Source organism: Pseudorca crassidens, chromosome 13 (genome assembly GCF_039906515.1).
Source record: "Pseudorca crassidens isolate mPseCra1 chromosome 13, mPseCra1.hap1, whole genome shotgun sequence".
Classification (NCBI taxonomy): Eukaryota; Metazoa; Chordata; class Mammalia; order Artiodactyla; family Delphinidae; genus Pseudorca; species Pseudorca crassidens.
Window position 1 is genome coordinate 33,537,794 of NC_090308.1, and position 27,965 is coordinate 33,565,758.

The 27,965-nt window shown below is 36.5% G+C and overlaps 1 protein-coding gene across 13 annotated transcripts in view; it reads left to right on the plus strand.

Moving 5' to 3' along the window:
- Positions 1 to 27,965, plus strand: part of PTPRK (protein tyrosine phosphatase receptor type K) — a 566,337-nt gene that overhangs the window by 192,233 nt on the left and 346,139 nt on the right. For all 13 annotated transcript variants that reach the window (XM_067702150.1, XM_067702139.1, XM_067702144.1 and 10 more), the window contains exon 3: positions 19,376 to 19,647. In XM_067702150.1, coding sequence (XP_067558251.1) covers positions 19,376 to 19,647 — 272 coding nt within the window. The remainder of the gene's footprint in view (positions 1 to 19,375; positions 19,648 to 27,965) is intronic.

Below are 27,965 nucleotides of genomic sequence, written 5' to 3' on the forward strand. Positions count from 1 at the left end.
ACAGGTGGTGAGAAGAGTGATGAAGGATTTTTTTTTTTTGGCGGTACGCGGGCATCTCACCGTTGCGGCCTCTCCCGCTGCGGAGCACAGGCTCCGGACGCGCAGGCCCAGCGGCCACGGCTCACGCGCCCAGCCGCTCCGCGGCACGCGGGATCCTCCCGGACCGGGGCACGAACCCGCGCCCCCCGCATCGGCAGGCGGATTCCCAACCACTGCGCCACCAGGGAAGCCCGATGAAGGATTTTTGACATAAGAAACCAAAGCGTAGAAATTTCTTGTTGGTGTTTTTTCTATGCAATATTTGAAACATTTAAAGGGATAAATCTATTCCATGTATGCCTCCCAAAATTTCTATAAAGCAAGTAGTGTTATCTCTCTTTTGCTGATAAGGAACCCAGTTCTCTAAAAGGGGAAGCAAGTTGTGAAAATCACTTAACTTTTAAGCAATAGAGCCAGGATTTGAACCAAGTTGATCTGACTTCAGAGTTCATTCTCTTAACTATGTGCTTAGAAAAATAGACAACATTGCAGATGTTTCTTAGTTTAAGATCTGTCCTGTTTATTTCAACTGGACTTGGGAGAAATAAGAACTTTGCCCTTGTATATTTTGTTAAGCAGCTAAAAATGCAAACAACTCTGTTTCACATAAATTTATGAAATGTTTTTGGATAAAGCATTTAACAGCTGAATTTCTATTTAAAAGTTTGTAAGGGAATTTGTTAATGGAAGTTTTACTGTACTATAGAGATAGCCTATATGAAATAACCTTTTATGTGAATTAGGTCATCTTCTATTTCTTTATTTTACTTTTATTATTTAAGTGTTAGAAAACCTTGTATGACTTTCATTAATGATAACAAAATATCTATTGATTTAAAAAAATTATTTATTAATTTATTTTTGGCTGCGTTGGGTCTTCATTGTTGTGCACAGGCTTTCTCTAGTTGCAGTGAGCGGGGGCTACTCTTCGTTGTGGTGCACGGGCTTCTCATTGCTGTGGCTTCTCTTGTTGCAGAGCATGGGCTCTAGGCACATGGGCTTCAGTAGTTCTGGCAAGCAGGCTCAGTAGTTATGGCTTGCGGGCTCTAGAGCACAGGCTCAGTAGTTGTGGTGCATGGGCTTAGTTGCTCTGCGGCATGTGGGATCTTCCTGGACCAGGGCTCGAACCCGTGTCCCCTGCATTGGCAGGCAGATTCTTAACCACTGAGCCACCAGGGAAGCCCCTATCTATTGACTTTTAAAAAGTGTTTTATATAGACATTTATAGCATCTGTCTTACAATGTTGTTCAGATATCCAGAACAATGTTCTTTAGGAAGATAGGGGACATCTTTCTTGCTTTTCTGATTTTAAAAGGAATCTTTGTGAATTTTTACTAATCAAAATGATGATTGATGTAGGTTTTGTAAGCTGTGCTTTTGAAGATAAGAAAGATTTCTTCTAATCAAGAGATTTCTTCTTTGAAAATTTGCTAGAATGAACTTGTTAAAAAGATGATTTTTCAAAGTCTTCTTTGAATTTGTGACAACTTTTTACTGTAGTTCTATCATTTAAATTTTGTTCTGAATTTGGATTTTCTGCTTTGGTTTAAGTGGGGATCCATTTACAATTTATAATACATTTTAATGCAATTTATAATACCCTGTTCTACAGCCAGCATACTGCTATTCAAGGAAGATGAGGTGGTGTTGGGACAGAGGTGTAACTACACGATGCGCATTTTTTTCTTGACGTAACTATGTTCAGTTTTAATATTGAGGTAAATAACTAGTAGATGGTTTTACTTCTTAGATTTAGCTTAGCAGGAAATCACAATTGACTGTCTTCTCCAGTCACAGTTTTATGTAGAATTGGCTTTTGGGCTTTTGGCAAAGTGGTATAGGCATGTATGGAAAACTTGACCTTAGTAACAAGTCAGGGTTGTCTTCATTTACTAATCATTCATTATTTAATTTGTATACTTTCATATAACTTTCATTGTTACACAAATAATTAGAGGTGACTTACCTCTAAGATAATTACCCAAATGGCCAAGATAAATAAGGAGAAAAGACTCCTGCTATGCAAGAAAGCAAATACGATTATAAAATCAAGTTCACAGCCAATAAACCTAAATTTTCCAGCCACTAAGACCTACATTGCTGTTCTAGCTGAACTTCAAATTAGATGCAAACTTCCTGGCACCAACTTGAAAAGAAAATACATAATTAGCTATTTAGTTTTTACTACTTTCAGGGGAAGCAAAGCCTTTCCTGGTATTAAATTCTAAAGCTGCGGGCAAAGAGGAAACCATAGAACATAAAGTGGTGGTTCTTACTTTAAGGGGGTGAATCCCTCTGAATACCTTTGAAAAATGTTTTTCTTTAGAAAAGTTAAAGAAACTTTAACTTTCAGATATCTGTATTGTAAATGATAAATTTACATTTACAGCTATCTGTATTGTAAATGATAAATCTTCCTTGAGGCTGAGTTTATTATTAACTGAGCTAGGGCAGTGCTTCTCAAACTACAATCTATAGGTACATTCTCTGAGTTGTATGAAAGTTTTAAAAATTGTAAGGGATTTTTTGAGTCTAAAATTAATATTATACATATTTAAGATGATGCAGATGATTAAGAAATAATTCAAAGGCATTATTTGCATTTGTGTTGATGTTATATCTTTGCTAAGGGAAAGTACAAATTGCATCATAGTTTAGGGCACAAATGAAGGTTTAACAGTAGTTCACACAGAGAAAAATGATGGGAGCGTTTAGCTACTATGTGGCAGATAATACGAACCATAAGTGTGAGAAACTTATAGTAAACTGTGCCATTTATATTAGCTGATATCATACTATTTTTTACCATATATATTGTGTAGGTCCTGAGTTTGTATATATTAGCTTGAAAAAAGTTCATTAACAATAAATATAGTAAATAATCAGAAAAGAAATGTTTATACATGGCTTTAAGTTTTTTCTATTATTGTAGTTTGGGATGCATTGTTAAATTATTGGCCCAACAGAAACATGAATCAGGGGCTATAAATCACTATCAAACAAAAGTAACAAAGATATAATAACACTGACTGAAATGGTGTTTCATTGTGATCAAAATCAAAAGAAGAATCAAATCCAAAAGTGAAATGTAATTATACAAAAACGTATACACGTTTTCACTGTTAAATGTAATATTTGCAATATTGATTCTGCAAAACATCATTTATTACATTAAATTAGTTTTAATTTAAATTTTATTGATTTTTACATTTGTTTGTATGGTTAGGAGTATGATAACAAAAACTCTTGTTATAATAAGTTAATGCTCAGAGATTATCTGTGCATAGTTTAACACTGAGGCCTGTGAGAAAGTTTTCCTTTTTAAAGATTAGTATTTTACTCAGGTTTGAGAAACACAGAGTTAGGGGTTTAGTCCTAAATGGTTTCCTGCCCGTAGGGATTTAACAGACCATGCTTTCTTGCACATTTGAAGTTTGCTAAAGTAAAAGTAATAATGCTTACTCAGTTGCTGGGTCTGCTAGAATGAGGGGATTCCTTATGTGATTGGCATACCGAGACTGGTGCTTGAAACAGATGTTTATCAACAGAGAAAGTCTTGAAACCCTATCTGGTTCTGTATTTATGTTATGAGATTTATGTTATTTATGTATTTATGTTATGAGACACATGGGTTTACTCTGACCGTTCAGACCAATGAACTCTTAGCTATTTTTACTGATTTGATAGAGAACCAAGAAATAGTTTATACTTAGACAAAATGACTAATTTTAGGAGGAAACTGTATCCACTGGAGAAATCTTATCCTTCTTGCAGGTCATCTGAGCAAATCTATGTAGTTGCTCTGAGAACTAGATTCCTCAGGCATCTGCCTCTCTCCTTTGCTCACCTCCTTAACAGTTTACATCTCTCTCACCACCACCCTTTTTATCTTGTTTTGTATTGGACGGGGCTTGGGGTAGTAATTTTGACCTTTGGGTTTCATCCTACCTATGATGCTGGGCACCTAGAAAGGTGGGTGGAACCATTCTTTCCATTACTACGTTAAGGAACTTGATCCTGAGGCCATTTCTACCTGTAAAAGAAGAATCTGAGTCACTGTGGTAAGACTGGTGTCCCTCGTGGGACCTTTTCTAAATCTAAGGGAAGTCCTGAGCCCTGTGTCCTTTGTGGAAGCCCAAGGTTGATATCAGCGTGAATTTCTTCATTCAGCAGATGTCGCTGCAGCTAGTATATCCATAAACTTGTTTGAGTCTCATTTATTTATTTATTTTCATTTTTTCAGATGTAGAAGGACATTTATGTGCTTTTCTGTGTTCCAGGAAGCAATTTTACGCCAAAACTACTGTGGAGAGGATAATCACAATGGTGTTTCAATCACAATTAGTTCCAATTTTCCCTCTCTAGATAGGTTTGTCTGTTTTAGCATCTTGTCAGTTTTTTCTTCCCCAGAGCACATTGTCTTTTAAAATGAGTGCTGTTCAGGATAAATATACAATACACTCAACAGGGAATTTTGGTTTTGTATTTGAAAAAAATAAATCAGGAGACAACTGTTCAGGTTCAAAGATGTGTTTAGTGAAGGTCAAGAGGTGAATATACTCGAGATACCCAAACTAGTTATGTGTGCTTGTGAGTGCAAGATTAAGTCGCTTTCATCCAGCTGCAGACAAAGTCTGTTGTGAGGTCTTGGAAATCACTGAAATGGCTAATCACTGTTGAAATAACATTTTGGTAAAAGATGGTAAGAACATTCGTAGTTATCAGAGACAGCCATATAAGTTAGTGGTTTAGAATGAATTTCTCTCTTGTCTTCTGAAGTATTTCTGTTAATATTAGTGATAAAAAGGTTTGCAATCAGATTGTTGTGTTCCGTGTTCCATAATAATATGTGGCGTGACACTAATTGGATTAACTTTACTTTGTAGTATCATGTTTATAAAATATTTAAGATTTTGTTGAAAGTTTATAAAAAGCAAAAAACACAGTAGGATTATGGAGTTTACTTACATGTGTAAATATAAGTGGAGATAATTTACAAATGCGTTTATAGCTAAGATCTTTCCTCTAAGATACAGAATCATATATCCAATTGCCTACTTGACATCTTCTCTTGTATGTTTCAACAAAATTAATGCTCCTTCTTCCTTAGATGATATTTATTATTCTTTTCGGCAGCCTTTCTTATATTTGGTGAATTTCTTGCCTTATGAGTTCTCATGGCTTCAGAAAGAAATCCAACACCTTTAAGCCATCCTTATAGCTAGGGTATTGATAGGTGACCAAATCTCCACTATTCAGACCACCCAAAGGAGGTTTGATCAGGCAGCTATTGGCTACAGAAAGGAGGCACCATGAGGTTTTCTTCTGCAGAGAGTAGAAGCATAGACATCCATGGCCAGCAATGTATAGGACTCAGCCTGGGTGTTGGGAGGAGTGTTGTTTGCACTGAACCATGGGTCTCCATTAAAGAGGTCCTGGGGTGTATTTTGGTCATTGTCTGGGCTTTCTAATGTTCTTTAATGGGTTTCTTTTTTGCTGAAAATGATATAGTAGCTTCTGTTGTTTACAATAAAAATCTTGAACTGAACTTTCCCCCTAAAATGATCTCTGTCTAGTGTGCCAAGACTCAGGAAATTGCACTACTGTTTATTTGGGTATTTGAGCAAGAAACATAGTTGTACATTATGGACCCCTGTCTCTTCTTCACTTCTGTTTCTCATGCAACACCAATTCTTGTTGATTTTTACCTCTTATATAGGTTTTGGATGGTTGCTTCACATTATCTTTACCATCTACTATCATAATTAAATATGAGGTTCTCTTCAGGGATGCTGTAACTATTTCCTAACTGGTCTCTACACTATAGCCAGAGTGATTTTTCCAAAATGTAAATCTGATTTAGGACAGCAACCTCTGCTTGCCCCAGCTTAACTCTTCTCTATGTCTTTCTGTAACAGTTAAGATAAAGGCGAAAGTCCTCATTTTGTTTATAAGGCCTTCTTGGGCTGTTCACTTCCTTCATCTCCATCTTCATCTCCCCCATTTTCTTCTACCCAGCCAAACTTTCAGTCTCTCTTATTCATTATACTCTGCCGTGCTCCAGGTCCTTCACGCAAGCTGTTTCTACTGTCCTAAATGATCTTCCTTCTTCTCTTCAGCTATAACTCTCATGCTTCAGATCACAAATCTTTCTTCATATCACATCCTTTCCTTTTTCTGAGATAAAGGATCTCATTATACAGTCTCACAGCCAACCTCTTTTTTAAGGAGGCAGAGATTTGTTTTGACATATATTTTTTGACCCTTTGATTATTTTTGTGATACTTCATCCATGTAGACAAGCCCCATGAAGGAAAAGTACTGAAATGGTATTTGTTAGAGCATTTTAAATACATTTCACTAGGTTTCCCAAGCAATTAAAAAAATTTAAATTATGTGTTACCTTTGTAAACTGAACTTCTTCTTATCCTCTTTGTTAGGCAGTATAATATAGAGGCTAAAGAAGATGGTTTTAGTGTTAGACTTGGATGGAGTTCTGAACAAGTTAAGTTACTTTTCCAAACCCCACATTCTTCTGTATAACATTAAGCACTTTACATATTCAGTATCTTTCTCACTGGAATGTTGGATGATTTAAATAAGATATTTTTACTGTTTTAAATAGTTCCATTAATATAATCCAGTTAGCCTCCATCATCATGGTGCTGTGTGTAGCGCATCATCTGCTATGTGTAGATCACTGTGCAGAATCTCAGGCAGTAGAAGTTTAACTTTAAGAAGTTTACTAATGAGTTTGGAAAATTCTATGTATTATAAACTCCAAGGTAGGAAATGTAAAATTTGTTGATTACTTACAAAGGTATATGTTCAATCATAGGAATTCCTAGAGAAGGTAGGGATTAGGCTCCACAGGGGAGAAAAAGAGACCAGAAGCCTTCTAAACAAAAAGGAGGGGTAAAACAAGGCAAAAAAGCATGTTGTATCATTATGAATTGTGAACTATGAGTTCATGCTGGTGATTCATGGCAGATGAGCAACACAAGGTTTACATGGACCATACTTGTGAGGATTCTGAGTACCAGATGAAGTGTATGGTATTATCTGTGTCTGTGCGTACATTTGGTTACATCTAGCGGATGTGTAACACCATGATTGGCGTGTCACTGCCAGTTCATGGTACTTGCAGAGTTTAGTCACTACTTGTAGGATCATTTAAAAGTAATTACTTTTTTTTTTTTAAGTTATGTAAACAGTTCTTAGGGAGATATTTGGTAATTTTCTAGTTAGAAGGAAAAAATGTTGGAGACCTATCCCTGCTTCTGGTTATCCTCAAGGGAGAAGAACTTGATCCTCTTCTGTGTGCCTAAGGTGTTTCCACTTATCTTATGAATATTACTGAAATCCTGAAAGTACATCTCAATAGTAGATTGAGTCAAAATTTTGAAGTTATTGAAATTTCCCTCTTCCCTTCTCCACATTCTCCTTTTGCGGGGGGGGGGGGCGAGGATGGTGGTTTGGGAAACACCTGTGCTTGATTGTTGGTCAGAGTTCCCACTGTTACTTGTTTTGGCTGAAACTATTTTCTATTTTAGCTTCTACGGTACATCCCAGAGGGAAGCTTTAAAAAGTTAGCATGGGAACTGAAACTCTACAATTTCTCAATGTTTGTGTTCACTCATTGAGCCTTCAGTTAGCATTTATGAAAACAAAATACAGTCCTTATTTGCTCTTAGGGCAACAAGAGCACTGTTGGAGTGGAGGTCACTTGTTCACTTGCATCATGCAATTTTTCTGGTTATGTTTAAAAGGAATGTTTTGTTGGAAGAATATCCTTGGGTGATTATATTTGCTAAGAGGAAGTTGAATTAATCGTATTTCAGCAGTCAGAGAAGTATTTGCCTGTTCTTCCTTTCCTCACCATTGACCAACACGGCAGTTTACAATTGACCAGGTGTGTTTTGGTGGGGCTTTTTTCCTTTTTTTTTCTTTTTTCTTTTAATAGCAGCTGGATTGGTAGCATTGGAGATGGAATAGCTTATCCTAGAGAACAGTATTATGGTTTGTTCCAGTATTGGGAACGACTAATTCCACTAGAGCTATCTTAAATTAATGTAGGCTCAGGAGACTTCAAAAGGGCCTTGTAGTTTCAAAAAATTTTATATCACATCCTTGAATTATAGAAGACTAATCGTCTTGTGACCAAAAGCAACAATCTCTGCCTTTGAGGTGATGATATCATTCTCTTTTGCTTTTTTGTTCCCTGGAACTTCAGTTTCTTTTATCATATTTGGATGGTTTATGAAGTGACTTGGGAAGACAGAAAATAAATGTAACCCCAGTTTTTTCTACCACTGTGTTCGTGCCTCTTTTGTCTTTCCAAATTTTACATTTAAAGTGTAAGCACTTCTTTCGTCTCTTTTTCTCACCTCACTTGGACTCTTTTCTTTATTTCTCTATATTCGATTTCTCACTTTTCTCTCATGTTCTGTGTTCTCATTCCCTTTTGCTTTTTTTACACTTTGTCTTATGCCTCCTAAGGCAGGCACTGTTTTCAAAAACAAGCAGGCAGATTTTCTGTTTAAATAATACATTGTAAATAAAAAAGTAAAAATATGTTTTTACTTTGATAGTTCCTATTTCTGTAATCCCCGTAACAATCCTCTCAAACAGTATTTTTATTATATCTATGGCACTTATCTTTTTTGGGACTGATTTTCATCAGTAAAATGGTAGCGGAGAGGTGGATGGCTGGGGTGAGTGGTGTCAGAGCCAGGCCACAGAATCAGGTCTCTGACTTCAGAGCCTGAATTCTTAACCTTTTCATAGATGGGAATATGAGTTCCTTTGGGTGAGAGTGGAATGAATGTTATTCCTTCCTTTCAAATCCTTTATAAAGTGTCTTCTATTGTAATTTGGAACTTCAGGGTTTACTAAAAGAAGCAACTTCCTTGGTTGCCAGTTGAATTCTTGTAGCCTGATTATCCTTGAACCTGAGAACTCAGCTGAGAAATTTTGCTCAAGCTGAGTTGTTCTCTGATTGATCATTGCTTGCCATTTCCTTATTTAGTAGTTGTTGACTCTTGTTACTAATTTTAAGTCAAAATAAAGTCTTATTCTTCTGGTATATGGTATATTAACAATTTAAAATAGATTTTTGGTACCCTTAGACAGACTGTGACTGCTGAGTAGGGTATTTTGTTTTTGGAAATATCCATTTATATGGAAATAAGTAAATACTGTACGCTCATTCTGGACTGACCTTAAGTTCTGGTCTTTCATTATTAACAGAATTAAGCTATATCCAGACAACAGGCTGGAATTGTTAATGTGATATTTAGTCTTTAGGCAGTTTCCAGAGACCGCAGCCTATACTATCTTCTCATACCTTTCAGTGTTCTTTTCAGTCTTGGTTCCTTTGAAAAGGCAAGTGATGATTACAAAATTGGCTACGGAATAAAGACTCTCTTGCCTTTTGGGGTAATGCAACATCTGATTATTCTCTCTGAAGTTGCTTTTCATTTTAGCAACTGCTTCTCAAAACATTTCAGTACCACATAACACAAAAGCTACACAGTTTGGAGAGCCATGGGGGTGGAGTGCCAAGATTTCAGAAATCAGAGAAATCTTAGAACAAAGATCTTCAACTTAGATTTATGAGTTTTATAGATGTTGGTAACATTACGTGTGTGTGTGTTTCCAGTGTGTATTTATATCAGATTTTAAAGATAAAAAGTGAAAAGGGTAGAGTTAGAAAGAAATAGGCAAGAAGGAGATGGGAAGGGGGGTTGATTCACATGGGTTGAAAGGAGTTAGGTAGAATCTTGAAGGGAAGGGTTGAGAAAGGTTTGAGTGCCTCTGTATTGGAAGTTTACTATTCTTTAACATTGTTATCTCATTTTTCACCTTTGAAAATGTTCTTTTCATACATTTTCCAGTTTTATTCTCTGTACTATTTGATAGAGAAAGGAATGAATATGACAAAGGAACACGTATTAAGGACCCGCCTAATCAGTGTGTTTTAGCACATCATACAGACAGTCTCATTTAGTCCTGACAGCAGACCTAAGGCGTTTAGGCATTCCAAGATAAAGAAACCAAGACAGAGAAAGGTTTAATTATTTGCCCAAGCTAGGGAGTTCAACAGATGGTTAAGGAGTAGGGAAAACTGGAGTCCTAAAAGATGAGAAAAGCACAGCACGTTATAAAATCAGCCTCTCTTTAAGAGGGGGTGGGTGATTATTAATAATAGGTCTTTTTGATAATATGTTGCACAGATTTTCTGTGTCATACAGGTGAAAATGAAAATTCAGGTAGTCAAAGTAAGGGCCAATTAGGTTCATGTTTTTGCTTTCTAAGATGTTGTAGGGGAAGGAGGTTAAACTGTAGCACAATGTTTGGCCCAGTTCCTAGATCTTTTTTTTTTTTTTAATATAAATTTATTTATTTATTTATGGCTGTGTTGGACCTTCATTGCTGTACACGGACTTCCTCCAGTTGCGGCGAGCAGGGGTTACTCTTCGTTGCGGTGTGCGGGCTTCTTATTGTGGTGGCTTCTCTCTTGAGAGCACGGCCTTCAGTAGTTGTGGCACGCGGGCTCAGTAGCTGTGGCTCACAGGCTCTAGATTGCAGGCTCAGTAGTTGTGGCACATGGGCTTAGTTGCTCCATGGCATGTGGGATCTTCCTGAATCAGGGCTCAAACCCATGTCCCCTGCATTGGCAGGCAGATTCTTAACCACTGTGCCACCAGGGAAGTCCCTTGTTCCTAGACCTTAATGTGTAGCAGGTAAACTTCCTGAGATGACTAGTCTCCCAAGAAGGAGAAATATTGTGCCATTTTACCTGAAACCTTCTTCTTACAGTTCTGTGTTTTCTGAAAGTTTCAGATGCTGTTCTTGAAAATAAAATACATTTTATTTTCAAATGTAAGTTGGCTACCTAGAACAAAGCCCTTACTCAGGGATTAAGAGAAATTGTATTCCTGCAGAATGTTGATGAAAAAGTTCTATGTTTTGTCAAGGCAGTTGAAGGGACATTTTCGGGAGAGTAAAGTTGTTGGAATAGAATCCTGTGAAGTTGCAAGTTCTGTCCTTTTGTGTTGGAGTTTGGGGGACGAATTTACTTTTTCTAAATGTGTGCCTCATTCTGTCCTTTAGAAACAAACTTTGTAATGTAGGGGGTGAATCTAGTAGAAGACATTATCTTAAGAAATAATGGAAGGTAAATGTTTGAAGAAAATAATAATAGACCATGAAAAAAGTGAGGGGCACCTGTGTCAACCTTACCAAAATAATGGAATCTCTGGGGGGAACTGTCAACATTGAGAACATTGTTTTCTTCTCTCTTTTTTTTAGAACATTGTTTAAAGTTATTTGATTCAATGATTTTTTTTTCTTTTTTGTTCTTTGAAAAAACAACACTGCTACAATTTTTGAAATTCTTCATTTTTGCTCACCTCTATCGGAGTTCACCAAGAGTTTATATGTGCAGAATTCCTCTGTTAGGTGCTTGGAGGAAAAAGAGGTTTCTGATCTTGAAAAGATGCACTGGGGCTGGGGGGATGCGCCAACCAATATGGTATATTTGGTACATAAGAGAGCATTATAGAAATGCTACAGACATGCAGAGCAGGAAACCTGAATAGATGGTTGTCAGATGTTGTCATAAAAGCCTTCCACTCCATGCTGAAGGCTCCAGATGTTGTTCTAGATTTTTGAATGAACAAGATAGATGAAGTACAACTTTTTTGTGGAGTTTTTCAATCAGGTAAACAAATTAATTAGATTCGGTAAATGGCAAGTGCTATGAAGGCAATAACAAAGAATGACATGTTAGAAGGAATCTTGGAAGGAACTACTTAACAGACCAAGGAATGTTTCACCAACATACGGTATTTGAGATGAGACCTGAATGATAAAAATAAGCCAGCTGAGGAGAGAGTACTCCAAGCGGAGGAAAATCCAGTGTAGAAACACTGACACAGACATAAGCTTGGATCTTAAAAAGGCAGAAAGAAGTCCACTGTTTCTGGAACATGTTGAATGAAAGCAGAAAGGGGTAGGAGACAGTGTGAGAGAGGAAGGCAGGGGCAAGATTATACTGAAGCTGAGAGGTTAAAGAGTTTGGATTTAATTCTCACTGCAGCGTGGAGATGAGAAAAGATTGTATGTTTTGAAAAAATCTCGCTGCCTGTAGGAAACTACTGTAGGGCTGCTGGTGTGGAATTCATGAAACCTGTTAGGAGCCTTTTCTAGTTGTCCTCCTGAGAGGTGAGAGGGACTTGATAAACTAGTGAGGTTGAAGAAAAGTTGGATGGATTGAGGAGACAGTTTAGAGGCAATAGGAATTGCCAGTGGATTACAAGAGGAAAGTGAGGGAAAGGGAAAAATCAAACTGATTTCTAGGTTCTTAGCTTTATTTACTTGGTATATCATGTTGCCACCTAATCAGATGAAGCAAAATTGGGGTGAGGAGAAAAAAGTTGATTAAAGGAAATGAGAAGATGAAAAATATTGTGAAAAATAAGACATTGCCTTCAGTTTAGTAATGTCCACATAAATGCTTAGAGATACTAATTTTACAATGAAGAAAAAGATCATCCCAGATGGACTGGGACCCAAATTGCTATTTCAGTTGTCACTAGTCTCTCTATCCAGCGGTCCTGATTATGGCTTCTTAAGCTGGCTGGGCATGAAATTATATTAGTGTTCATTAGTGTTTCTGGCATGTTCTTTGCTTCTGCTGGGAAAATCTCACTCAGGGCCAAGAACTAACTGTTTTGCACAGTGTGCTGGTGTTTTGGTAGCTATTCAACATGGTCTTCAGAACACACAAAAATGCTTTTCTTATTAAGGTAGAATATTACTTAGCCTTTGGACTTGGACTGGAACTATACCATTGGCTTTCCTGGGTCTGTACTTCTCAGCCTCTGTAATCACGTAAGCCAGTTCTGTCCAATAAACCTCTTTCTTTCTGTGTGTGTGTGTGTGTACTCGTTTGTTCCCTGATATACCTTGATCAATACACCCTTTATATTAATACTGGTGTAAAACTATTCAGTTTTTTTGATTTTTATTCTCCAGACATCCAACATCCCAGTAAAGACTTGTTTTATAGAGATCTTTAAACCATGCAGTGACTGAATGAGGAAGTAGATTCAATATAAATAAGTGCACTGATAATGTTCTCATTATAGCATGAAGTTAAAGAGAATTGTGCATATTAAAATATAGTGATTCTTCATATGTAGTCCAGGGACCACTGTGGGTCCCCAAGACCATTTCAGAGGAGCTGTGAGGTCAAAACTACTGTCAAAATAACACTAAGATACTCCTTTTCCTTTTTTCCCTTTCATTTTCTCATGAGTGTATGGTAGAATTTCTCAGAGGCTACATAATGTGTAATATTACAACAGATTGAATGAAGAAGTAAAAATGAGAATCTAGGTATCTTCTATTAAGTGATACATTGAAGAGATTTGCAAAAATATGCCTCCATACTATATTTTTTTGGGAAAATGTAGTAATTTTTCATAAAAATATTTTATTTTGGTTATATATAAGGGCTTTATTACTGTTAATATTAACTGAATTAACAAATGTTAACATTTTTGTCAGAGCCACTCGTATATATACAAAACCTTCTCTTAGAGCAATGGTTTTCAAACATTTTAGTTTTAGGAGACCCCTTTTCCACTCTTAAAAAATATTGAGAATATCAAAGAGCTTTTGTTCCTTTGAGTTCTTGTCTATCAATATTGACCATATGAGGAATTCAAACTAAGAAATTTCATAAACATTTTTCAAAAAACATTTCAAAAAAAATGTTTGTCTCCTTCTCACTCATTCAGTCATTCAATTAACCAAAGAAGTTCTCATTGAACCTCTACTATATGCAAAGTTGTTTAATGCAATGTCAGTTCATTGCTAAGCTGCTCTAAATCTACCCTGCAGTACCTGCTGTATGAGAGTGGAGCTTGACCCTTTAAGCATTTCTCCTTTGTAACTAGCACAATGTTAAGCTTTGTCAGTAGAGGGTGCTGAGGGGGCATTTTAGTGGGAAGGAGCTTTTCCTCTTTTTTTAAAAAAACTTTTTGGCTGCATTGGGTCTTCCTTGCAGCACACAAGGTCTTTTGTTGTGGCACGCTGGCTCTCCGTTGCAGTGCACGAGCTTCTCTCTAGCAGTGGTGTGTGGGTTTTCTCTCTCTAGTTGTGGCACGTGGGCTCTGTAGTTTGCAGAACGCGGGCTCTCTAGTTGAGGCGCGTGAGCTCAGCAGCTGTGTCACGTGGGTTGCCCCGTGGCATGTGTGATCTTAGCTTTCTGCCCAGGGATGGCCCCCGCGTCCCCTGCATTGGATGGCGGATTCTTTACTACTGGACCGCCAGGGAAGTCCCTGGAGCTTCTACTCTTAACTGAACTTTGTATTTTAGTTTCTTCTTGCTGGTCCTGTGTAGCTGTACGTCCCCATTGCATGCAGTGCCTCATGAGCTTGCAGCCCCAGCCCTGGCCTGGTGACTACCGTGTCCTGTCCTCCCAGCACTCACATAGCTCACTCCAAACCCTGCTATGTGGGAGCATTTCCTGCTTGCCCTGCAGGTGTGGACCAGCTCTAGACTGAGTGACCCAGCAAAGGTCTTCACCACCGAGTGGGCTGCAACCACACCTTCTAAGGGGATCTGATTCTAGGCAGCCTCACTCCCTTTTCTACATTTTTTTTTTCTGCCTTGGGTATTGTGGTTACCTTTAGAGTTCTCTTTATACTTTTAAAGTCTCTACCCTCTTGTAGTTAATAATTCTTTATATTATACTTTTACTGTTACATTTACTGTGTGACTTCTCTCTTCTGATTCGACTCTGAATGAATCACGTGCTTTCTAAGAGAACATTATTACTCTTCTGTGGGAGATAAATGTTCCTATGTAAATTATTTAAAAATTGTATAAGAACATTGTATTGTATAATGAAGGGATAGAACCAGAAAGGCAGAAACTGTGTATTGAAGGCAGGGAAAGGTCAAGGTGGGCTGGGGCTGAAGAAGAATAGTGAGTAAGAATTGGCTAGGGGCTGAGATGAGGGGAGGAGTTCTTATAAAAGCATGAACCTGTTCTGGAGGAGAAAACTGGCATGATATGTGGAGAAAATAGTGAGTGCTCTGTCAGTTTGGGGAAGCTGGTTTGTGAAGAGAAGTAGTGGGAGGTAATGTGGAAAACGTACTTTGGGGCAAGATCATGGAGTGTGGTCAGTACTAAGCAGAGAAGTAGAAATTTCTCTCTGCTTACTTTATAGGGAAAATTCAATGGATATTGAATAGAACTGATTTAATAAAAATATTGGTAATGTACAATAAAGGGGTTTTAGGAAGAAGTATGGAAACCTATTTATCATTCATTATTTTCTTAGCAATTAATCCTATTGTCTGTGTTACTATGTTTTTCCTAGAAGTATAGCTTAAAGATAAAATTTTCATTAATACAGAAAATCAATTGGGCATTATTTGTTTATCTAGATATTAGACTGTGGTGTTTATGAATATGGGACTTGTTTTCTTTGTGTCTTCTTTTAAATAAGAACTGCTACTTAGTCTAAGTACTTGCAGCCTCTCTCTTTTTTTAATGAACTGAAAGAAATGAGAAGTTCCTGGTTTTTGTATTGTGTGTTTTTGAAAGCCAAGTTGCTGTTAATCGGTAGGATTCAACTAGGATTTATTTTTAAAAGGCAAAAAAAAAACCAACCCTGTGTTTATTTCCTAGGTATTTATCATTATTCATTTGATGTTCCTGATGTAAGATAGCATTCGTGTAGTCTTTTGTTTTTTTAGCATACGAATCTAATGCATGTTCATTGTAGAACATTCAGTGAATATATGTGAACAAAAATAAGAAAACAGAAGACAAAGTACGGCTTCCCCCCGATAGTGCAGTTAACATTTTGCTATGTATTTTTTTTCTTTTCCAGTCATATGCATATTTATGTGTACATATGTGAATACACCCACATACCTACACAAATGCATTTATTTAGTATAAATATATATTTTCATAAATGAGTATAATATCTTATAATCTGCATATTTTATTTAACATATTATATCTTCCATTAAATGGTTTTAATAATATCATTTTTAATGACTTCATAATTATTGATCAAACTATTTTATCATAATTTTACAAATTGCCTCTTATTGGACATTTAAATACTTTTGCTTTTCTTTATTTTAAACAGTGTAATGATGAGATAGACATCTTTTTTAGGCTATATCTTTGTACATATACATGATTATTTTGCTAGTGTACATTCTTAGATTTGGAATTGCCAGACCAGAGGGCATATATCTTTTTATAAAGGTTTTTGATTCTCATTGGCAAATTACTTTACAGGAAGGTTACACTTTAAAAAAATTATAACCATTTACATTTTTCTCCTCTGTCTTAAATGATATATTTGAGAACTCTATTGTTCAAGAGACTGTAAGGAATATTTGTAAGGCCACACTAAAGAAGTTTCATTGATAAAAATTAGTACGTTATATGTGTGTGCACACAGATGTTTCATTATTAAGCCTTGAGGTAGCTAAATTACAACTGAATAGAACTAAACTCATCAGAAATCTAAGGGATTAGTTAGCTGATAACAAAACAATAGTAAATAAGCTTAAATTATAACAAAAAGAATGAAGGAAGTACGTATTACACACTTGCTTGACTCTTCTGGTTGGTAGCCAGTTATTCTGGGAGTCTGTGGAAGTAATTTTTAGAAGTTGATAAGAATAGCATAGTGTTCTCTATGTTTGGGATGATGGAAGGGAATCTTGTGTCAAACAGGCAGCTACCTTCATGGTTCCTAGGGGGTAAATTGCCACTCTTTGAAGTCAGATGGCAGAAGGATTTAGACGGCTTTTTGATGCTGGTGCTTCTTCCTTTCTGGAACTGTGAAATAAATACATATTATTGCATAGCACTCAGAAAATGTAGCAATAGTCAGGCTGCATTGAAAGAAGCCCATTTAGCAGAAACACTCTATAGAAATAAAATATCAGCACTTCTAAAATTTTATTTAACTTGCACCAAATGCCCTTGAAGTGCTGAAGTAGTTTGGACAAGGTTTTATTTTGTGGCTTTTGTCTTTCTAATGATCAAATTGATAATTCCTACAAATTAATTTACTTTGCTGATCCCATTTTCTTAATAAGAAAATTATTGTAGCTTAAAAGTGCAACTGGCTGAAAATTGCTAAATGGTCTTAATGGTAAATATCATACTATATAATTAAAATGTGAGACAAAACATTTTATTTCAAAGTTTATTTTACAATGGAAGAAAATAACTATTTGAAAGCCTGTAAATCATTTAGAGAGCACTACTTTAAAATTGACAATCAGAAGCCATAATTGATGCAGACTTATAAAAATAATTAAAACCCACTACTACCATAATATGTCGGTGAAAAAAGTTGTAATAGCATGGAGAAATAGGTCACTAGGTTTGTGAAGAAGCTGAGGCCCAATAACACGAAGTAACTTACCCAAGATCTCAGGGCTGGTCCTACTTAAAAGCCATAACCATAATTGATCTGTTCTGCTGTGGTAAATATGAATGACATCTCTGCAATTCAGCCATGGACTTCAGAATGTGAGTATAACCAAGAATAGAAACATCCTGCTTCTATAAATTGTGCTGGGATCCAGGATATCCTATTTAAAAGAGAAAGACATAATTTCTTCAAAATATACATGGCCATTTTATTCTGTTAATGTGCAATCTGCGAGAATCAGGGGAGAACAAAGGAGAAAAGAAAAGAATTCCAGGTTACAAGAGAAGATGAGTACTGGGAAAAAGGAAGTGAAAGTAATGTCAATTACTATCCCTATAGTAAGTTTATTCTGTACTTGGCTTGGTAACTGACAGTGTTATCACATGAAATCTTCACAGAAGTTCTGAACTATAAAGTACCACTGACCAGGAATTAGTAAAATTTGAAATTTCGGTTTCATAAGTAGTTGAAGCCCTCTTATCTGCTGTGATTTGAACTTGCTGTTGGGGGTTAATTGAACTAGTTAGATGGGTAGTCAATGAGTGTTTAGTGTGTCATGACAACAGTTACTGTGTTTTAAGGAGGAGACACAGAGGGTTGATTAAAATTCTTCAAGTTCATCCGTAAGAGAGGTCCAAGTGTAACAGTTGGTTCTGTAACACTGGGTTCTGTAACACTACATCTAATACATTTTGGTTAAAATTACACCCTGGGGAAAGATATTTTACAATAAAATTTGTGTTCTACCTTAAGTGTGATAAATGGGTGTCATTACTTAAAATGTAAATAGTTACATTTTTGTGATACATGTCTTTGTTAAAATCCAAAGGGACATGAGAAAAACTGGTTGTTTTTCTGAAGAGGTCCTAGGACTAATATCAGCAGCTAATGTATACTTAGCACTATATGACTTTGCCTGTCATGCAAGGAGTGTGTGTTTGGGGGTGGAACTATGAGGAATTGGGAGGTTGAGACTTTATGTTCTTTGCCTCCTCATGATAGATTACCAATGAATGTTTAAGCCAAAGGTAGTGGAGTAGATTAGTGATTTTCAAACCAGATTTCTTGCAGCTCTAGAAGAGCTTAGGGACTATTACTGAATTGGGGACAATAGCAATGGTGATTAGCTGACAGGTTAGGAGGAGACTTCAAGTAGGTGAATCTACTGTGTGTCAGAGTCTCAGCTCTAGAAGTTTTGGCATGTTAAACTTCAGTCCTCACACTTACACTGCAAAGTATCCATATTCCCCGAACAAGTCCAGAGTTCTAGTCCATTGCAGAAGGTCACACAACTTGCATAAATGATAATCTTGGGATCTGAAATCAGAAATGATTCCAGTGCCTGCACTCTTAGCCCCTCTCTACATTAGTATTATGAATGGGGAAAAGGAAAAATACACTCCCTATGTAAACCAGGCCAATAACATATTTCTTTTGTTTGTTTATTTATTTTGTTGGTTTGATAAAAGACCTTTGTTTAGCAAGACTAGAGATTATTTAGAGTGGGATCTGGACTTGAACCAGGCTCTACATGGTCTTTTTGACTTAGAATAAGTTACTAATTGTGCATCAATTTCCTAATTTGTAAAATAGGAATAATAACATGTTGTGAAGAGTAAATGAATTTGTACATGTTATGTACTTTGAACAATGTCTGTTACCCACTATAAATTCAATTCATCTACCTACTTGTTTGATACCTTTTTATACCTCTGTTCTGGAAGATAGTCTTTTAAAATTAAATTTGATACTCAGAATAGATTAGTATTTTAGCTTTCTTTCTATTATTATATTTCCCCTTTTGCTTATATATCTATTTAGCTTTATTTTATGTAATGTCATTTCAGGTTCCTATATGATAGTGGATTCTTCAGATCATGACCCTGGAGAAAAAGCCAGACTTCAGCTGCCTACAATGAAGGAGAACGACACTCACTGTATCGACTTTAGTTACCTATTATACAGCCAGAAAGGGTTGAATCCTGGCACTTTGAACATATTGGTTAGGGTGAATAAAGGACCTCTTGCCAATCCAATATGGAATGTGACTGGATTCACGGGTAGAGACTGGCTTCGGGCTGAGCTAGCAGTGAGCACCTTTTGGCCCAATGAATATCAGGTAATCACCTGTTCTTTTCTGGTTCACGCTTTGATGTCATTGGATCTCACTGTGTATGTAATACTTAGAGGTAAATACTAGCCCCATAGGAATGAGAGATTGTTTCTTTAGCTCTCCTCCAGTGTTATGCTTGAGGAAATGTTTGACTACATTGGCACAAAGTCTTCAAAGTAGGGAAAATATTTCAACATATGGAAAAATGTAGTTTAGGTACAAAATTTGTTGGTTGTTTGGCAAAGAGCTGCTTATTGACAGAAATATTTCTATGTCTCTGTTCAGGAAGAAATAGGCTTTTTGAGTTGAGTGTACGATTCAGACTGGATTGGTTTACTGGCTTCTTGAAGATAACATTTGAAAAATAAACATGAAATAGTGTTTCATGAAATATGTTATCTAAGGGGGAGGCATTTTCAGTAATTTTAAAATATTTTTGTCAATTACATGGAGTATAAAAATAGGCAAACAAAACCTCACCAAGACTTGAGTGGGGGACAGTTTTGACTTAAAGGTAGCACTGAAGAATTTCAGTAAGAGTTTAGAGTCTTCATTCTAGTGATGAAGTGAATGCTTCATTCCATCCCACTGCCACTTGACTGCCTCTAATTACTTATTATTACTCATAAGTCTCCCTTACATGGCCTATCATGGCTTCTCCAGCCTCAACTATAAAAAAAAAATAAGCAAGCAACAAAAAAAGTTGTCCACATGTCTTTGGATCCTTTTTCCCCCCCAGAAACATTTGATTTAATTATGAGTAAACCAGACAATGAATAGTGTCAATACCTACATTGTGATTTGTGTGACAGAGTTTATATGGTTGAACCAAAGAAGTCCATTTACCAGTTTGGAAAGTTGTTCAGTAATCTTCATTGTAAGGTTCAGGACCTGGTAACAGAAAGTTACCTCTTCTGAAAGTTCACTTCTGTGTTAGATCTTGAAATTTAAACTTTTAAAAGATTTGCCTGTTCGTAGCTTATTATAGAACCTAATGGGAATGAGTTTATGTAAAGGTATATTTTTTATTATTGTCGGTGAGTAATTTATAAGCTAATAGTTTTATTTCTGCTCTTTAAAAAAGCATGTTAGGCTTATCTTTATTCCTGGGAAGAGGGGAGAGGAAATCAATGCATTCTTTTAATTGCTTTGTTTTGAGTTGATTTTTTATTTTATTAGAAGTCTCTTCATACAGGTAAGGTTCTCCATTCAGGGTTATGTGTCTATGAAGATTTCAATGGATTTTTATTAGGTACTGGTTGATTCCATTATTCCTGAACAGAAAGATGTTTCTCTTCAGTCCTGGAGAGCCATCTGCTTCTTCAGGGTGCATAGCTCTGGGCGGGCTGCTTATGTGGTAGGTGAGTGGGTAGAAGTGTGTGAAACTAATGCTAAAGCACTGAAGCAAGATTAACGGGCGCATCTATGACAACAGTGGGTTGATAACTGTCATTGCTGTGTCACCCTTACAGCACATTATCATCATACTGATTTCTTTAGAATCTGCTATTGGAGCTTAACATAACACTAAAAAGAAAAAGCTCTGATTCAGCAAAATAAAACTGTCCACAGATTCAGCCTCCTTAAACTAAATTAAAGCTCAGATAACAAATCTAGCAAAATTATTAAAAATTTGGGTTCTGGAGTAAGGTTGCATATATTCAACCCTGTTTGTTGTTTGCTACCTGCATAGATGGTACATTAAAGAATCAAATTGTTAGTTGCATCTTTGAAAATAAAACCTATAGAAGTAGATTTTGATAAATCCAGCAAATAATGTATCTGTGGTATCATACGGCTGATCCTTTGTAACTAAGAAATGGCATACATGTAATTACTTTTTCCTATTTTTTTGCTAAGATCTATCTTTGAATCACTGATATTAATAACATTTTCTTTTTTTACCAAATTGTAGTTTCTATTTTATTTTATTATTTTTTATTGAAGTATAGTTGATTTACAATGTTGTGTTAATTTCTGCTGTACAGCAAAGTGATTCAGTTATATATACATATATACATTCTTTTTTATATTCTGTTCCATTATTGTTTGTCACAGGATATTGAATATAGTTCCCTGTGCTATATGCATTAGAACCTTGTTTATCCATTCTACGTGTAATAGTTTGCATCTGCTAACCTCGGACTCCCAGTCCATCCCTCCCTCACCCCCCCAATAACATTTTCTTACGGCACAGATTTCTGGAATGTTAATTTTAATGTTGAGTTATAGTACCAAGAGCTGGATGAACGCTTCTTTGTTCAGTCTCATTTTGCATGACACAGCTGCCTAGGTTACTTGTACCTGTGGTATTTTAAAGCAAACAGTGCAAAAGGAACCTGTGCAAGTTTCAGCCTGGCTAGTGAGATCATTTTGGAAATCTTTTGTTCGAGAAAATGATTGCTAAATACATAGAACCTGTGGGTAAATGTCTCTTTGTTGCAGACTGAAATTTGAGCAATAGGTCATTTCTTAAGTGATTACTTTGCTTCCACATCCTTTTCCTTAACTTGCAAAACTTAACAATCAATGAGAGCAAATAACAGAGCAGAATATTTTTTATTCATGTGCTTAGTGCTCAATAAATTACTTGATTGATGTTTTCATCGATTTTGTCATTTAGATACCTAGTGGTATCTGTATATCAGTTAATTAGAAACAACTATATTAATGTAGCATTTTTGCTATTAGGAAATAGCATGAAAAACTTTTGACTATTGCTTAATGCAGACTCTTTATGGATTTTTAAAAATTAAAATATAGCCATTGCAATGAGCCATGTTATAAGCCTACTCTTTCATTCTTAAAGAAACACTGCATATTTTTAATATTCTCAGACTCTAGATTAAATAGAGTTATGATATTCATAGAAATTGTTTTCCTTGGTTCCACAGTTTACTCAGCTTCTCTTCTCCAGAGATCTTACACTCTTCAAACTTGTTCTTTAACCTTGTTTTTTTAACTTCGCATTTTTCTTTTGTGTGTCTAGTGAAGACTCCTTTCTCTTCTTTGCTTGAGCCATTCCTTATCTGACCACCCCTTTGGTACAACCCCTTTTCACCCAACTTTAGCAATAACAACAGAAGCAATCAAACAGAAAATAGGCTGAGAGAGCTCCTACCTTTAATTAGTATAGGATAACTTTTGTATAAAAACCGTGATCCTGGGAGTGAAAGCAAAATACTCCTTACAAGTAACTCTTCTCTTTTCCATTTTCCTGTTGAACTAAATATCTGAAAAAGATATAGCACACCTTTGGTGTGATTTTCCCTTCCCAGAGATTCCATGTTAGCAGATGACTAAAGAGAAGATTGATGTGGTAATTTAATTACTTAAGCTGTGGACTATTCAATAATGAGGAGATGCCAGTTTTTAACCCCAAGAAACTTAACCTCTGATTTGAAAAAAAAATACGTGAAATTGTGAAATGAAGGCAAAAATGATTTTCTGAATAATGAATTTTGGTTACCTGGAAGATCAGGATAAGGGTCCTTGTCTCTGGGACCAGCCCTTCCTGGGCAAATGTTGACTCTACTATTTAGCGGATGTGCAGCCTGGGGAATATTCCTTAATCTCTTTGACTGCAGTTTCCTCATCTGAAAAATGAGGATCACAGCAGTACCTACCTCACTGGGTTGTTCTAAGTACTGAATTAATACACAGTGTTTAGAAAAGTATCTGACACATAGTAGAGGTTTACCATAAATTAGGTTGACGTTATGATGAGTGAACAAAAAGATTGTGAACTCTATTGGATTTAATAAGTGCTCAGCATTTTCTTCTATTGTGAAAGCATACTATTCTTTTCTTTTTGAACACAGTTTTTTTTTAGAGCAGTTTTAGGTTCACAGCAAATTCGAGAGGAAGGTACAGAGATTTCCCCATATACCCCCAGTTCCCACACATATATAGCTGCCCCCATTATCAACATCTCCCACCAGAGAGGTACAACAGAAGAACCTCTATTTGGTACAATAGATGAACCTGTCTTGACACATCATAATCACTCAAAGTCTGTAGTTAATTTTAGGGTTCACTCTTGGTGTTGTACATTCTGAGTTTAGACAAATGTATAATGACATGTATTCATCATTACAGAATCAGAGTATTTTTACTGCCCTAAAAGTCTTGTGTGTTCCACCTATTCATTCCTCCCCATCCCTACTCTCTTTTTCTTAGGTTTTTTGTTTATTAAAACATCTGATTTTTTGGCACATTATTAGCATGAGGTCACACCATGCTAACCTCTGGGGATATACAGGTAAAGTCCTTCTTCTCTTGAAGCTTACAGTCTAGCTTGGCCCTGTAGAAGATAAAAATGTAAATCAGATGTAGGGTCTGCCTTTAAGGAGCCTAGTCCAAATGGGAAGGTGAGATATATGTAGATAAAACTTTGAAACAATGTTGCATTATTAAATGACTTAAGAGGGGCAGATCTAAAATGTAGTGGGGAAAATGAAAACAAAAGACTTGTTTCCAAAGTAATTTGAGGCAGAAATGGGACTATAATTCTTGTTGCTTGATTTCTCTATTCCTAGATTAGTTTGCTTTCCACCGTACCTCATTGTTTTTGTTAAACCACCATTATTTGGAATGGACACTTTCTATAGTGAAACACAACAAGCAAATGTAAATTGCATTTATGACATAAGCATCGCAATGATACAACTAATATATAAGGAACTGTTTCTCACCTGTGTCTTCAAAAGCAATAGATGTCTTTTTAGCTCAGTATACTAATTATAGAAAGTATCATATTACATGTATTTTATTTGCCATGGTTACACGTTGCTAATTCTTCCTGTTTTTATAGGCCTTAAGTAAGTACTGTAAATTTTTTAATTGCTCTAAACAGAAGTAAAAAGAAAAAAAAAAACAGCAACCCAAACATTATGAGTTATTATCTCAGTGTTAAATTTCAACTGAAGATCAGCATACCCCTAAAAGTGTTATTTTCTCCACTCTGGAAATCTGACCTGTCTCGTATGTGTAAAACTAAAATTCTGCTCTTGGATTAAATCCATTAGTTTCTTACTGAACAGTGAGGTTGTTACCAAATGAGGCAGGCAGACATAACTTCCAAAACTATTAGTGGAAACCTAAACTGCTGGTTTCCATTAACTGGGTGCACATCATTAATCACAAAAACGTTGTGTGATGAAAACTACAGGGGTTTGGCCTGAAATTGGAAAGTGATAATATAGCTGAATATGCCTTTTTTTTTTCTTCACCTCCTAATTCACTGAGAAATAAATGCTGAACTTTTGCCACCCATTTTCTTCTTAACATTTTTCACTGGTTTAAAAAAATGTAAGAACTGGACAAGCATGGGGTCTTTTGTTTTTGTCTCCTTTTTAAAAGTTTATGTTAACATGCATTGCACTGATATTTTGGCAATGGAATGTTTGTTACACTCCAGAGATACTACTGCTTTGGATCCAAGAAGATTGGGATTTAAACCAAATGACTGTTTACTTAAATAAAAAGTCTCTAAAAGATTGATCTCGAAGGATGGAGCTGAAGTTAGAGCATGCTCATGAACCATCCATGCAAAGAGTGAGGAAAGAGGATATCACTCCTGTGCCATAGCTCTTGGAATGCTCCCAATTTTTACTGCTCTTCATCCAACCATGTAGAGCCCCACTGAAGAGAGGAGGGTGGCAAGATTTTTCTTTTGTAGATGGATTTTCTTTCCTAGTCTGCTTGAGCTACCATAACAAAATACTATAGACTGAGTGGCTTAAACAACAGAAATTTATTTCTCTCATGGTGTGAAGGCCAAAGATCAAAGAGTTGGTCTATTTGTTTCCTGGCGAGAGCTCTCTTTCTGGCTTGCAAAAGGCTACCTTCTCCCTGTGTCCTCACATAATGAACAGAGAGAGCTCTGGTGTCTCATCCTTTTCTTATAAGGGCACCAGGCCTATTGGATTAGGGTCCCACACTTTTGACCTCACTTAACCTTAATTACCCCCTACAGGCCCAATCTCCAAATACAGTCACATTGGTGATTAGGACTTCAACACATGAATTTGGTGGGAGTGGATACAATTCAGTGCATACCACTAGGTATATCTTATAGCTGTAACTTCATTTGTAACCATTATAAATGACTCTGGCTCATTATCTCATATGACAATATTGCAGATATTATTAATTTCCTGTTGAATAGTCATTCTACTCACTTCTTTCCACGTTGGCTAGGTACCCTCCCACCTTACTTACTTTCCCAACTTACTTTGCAGGTAGCAGTGGTCATGTGACCAGCTCTGGCCAATGAGTTATGATGGAAAGTCAGCTGGGAGACTTCTGGGAAAGGTGTTATTCCCTAATTAAAAAAGAGATACATGTTGTTGCATGAGAACATGATGCTTGGCACTATGGCAGTTATTTTGTAACTCTGAGGAAGAAGATAACTGAGGGTAACAGAGGAAAGTATGGAAGGAGCCAGGGTTCTACTCTCAGACAAAATAATAACACCAGCAACAATAGCAATAACAATAATAACTTTCAAAGCAACTTTTAGTTGAGTATTCTCCTATGCGGCCCAAAGCATCCTAATATATCATGTCACATCTTTGTTGACCTTTCAGTCAATCCCACCTCTCAACACATGTTTGTAGATAGCACATGTGAGACATATGGCAGAATTAAAAGTATACGTATCTATCTGTGAATGAAACAATTAATATTTTTCAGTCCAGTTGCAGGGAGAAGACAAAGCTATATACCTGAAAATGTAAATAGGACTGTAATAGAATGCGTCAATGACTGAAGGGAGTAGAAGGAAAGGAAGGAAGGATAATTTGTTGAGTGTCTACCATGCATAAGACACTGAACTGGATACTTCCATATATGTCATCTTTACTTTGTTTTAATATTTGATCAAGTGCTAAGTGACTGTTTCTTATCTTCATACATGGACCAAGTTGCTGGTTCTTAAGTGGTTGAAATTATTCCCCTTTTCCTCTTGACTAATTTAACCTTGCTTTTAAAATTTTGGAATTTAGCCATATCAGTGACATCTGAAGTTAACTAACTTCACAACTAAGTAGGCTTATTTTAGTTCTGGTAACAGTAATTGCCTAACATGGGCATTTTGGCTCATTTTTACACTGGCACCATACCTTCTGTTTGATAGGCTGTTAACAAAACAGCTTTTTGCTGCTCATTTTTACTCTTAATGTTTCCTTATTTGTTTCATTTAAAGTACTCCAAATAGGATTGAAAAAACTTTCACGTTATTATGGTCATTGTTTTCTTAAAACTTATCATCCTATGAGGATGACTTCTCTCTGTTTCCCGACGGTGATTTGCTTTTATTATAAAACAAAAGTTCCTTTGGACTCTGTTTGCATTGATTCATTGATGAAACTTACAGTGTGTAAACAAATGTAAACGAATGAAAAAAAGAGTCCTGTTAACACAATAATTATTGCAAGCAGATGACAGAAGTCTGTTGTTATTCTACTAAATCATACCTGTTTTCATTTAGTGTAGCAGGAGCTGTCAAGTGTCCCTTCACTAATTCTTTTTTTTTTTTTTTTTTGCGGTACGCGGGCCTCTCACTGTTGTGGCCTCTCCCGTTGCGGAGCACAGGCTCCGGACGCGCAGGCTCAGCGGCCATGGCACACGGGCCTAGCCGCTCCGCGGCATGTGGGATCTTCCCGGACCGGGGCACGAACCCATGTCCCCTGAATCGGCAGGCAGACTCTCCACCACTCTGCCACCAGGGAAGCCCCCCTTCACTAATTCTTTTGAGAAATATTTCCATGAAATTAATGCACTTCCCTTTTAATAGCAGATTGAAAAATAATGAGCAGTAAGCAGAGTTAGGCAGTGTTTGTTCAGCTTATGACTTTTTCTTAGGAGTTTATTTCATCCAAGGGGACTGGGGAAGACAGATGCTCCAAAGAGTGGAAGAGATGCCCGTACCTCTGTACCTCGCTTGCTCACTCACTTGCGTTCAGCCCAGCTTGTTGAATCCAAATTAACACACTACTAATTCCTTGTTTTCCATACCTCAGTATCCATTAATTACATACATTAATGGGCTGGTCTTCATATACCAAGATGAAAAAAAAAATGTATACTACTGGGGTAGGATTCCTAGCCAAACACACAAAAATGTAAGAACCATTTCCTTCTAATCCGTTTAATCTGACAATGCTGTACCATTTATTAATGCAATACCATATCAATGAGAAAAATATAGATAACAATTTAAAATCAATTCCTTGTTCAGTGATTTTTGTCTGCTGACTTTGATGGTTAATTGGAATTCTCCCCCCCGCCCCCGCCAGGGGCTTTTAATTTTCTGTACAATC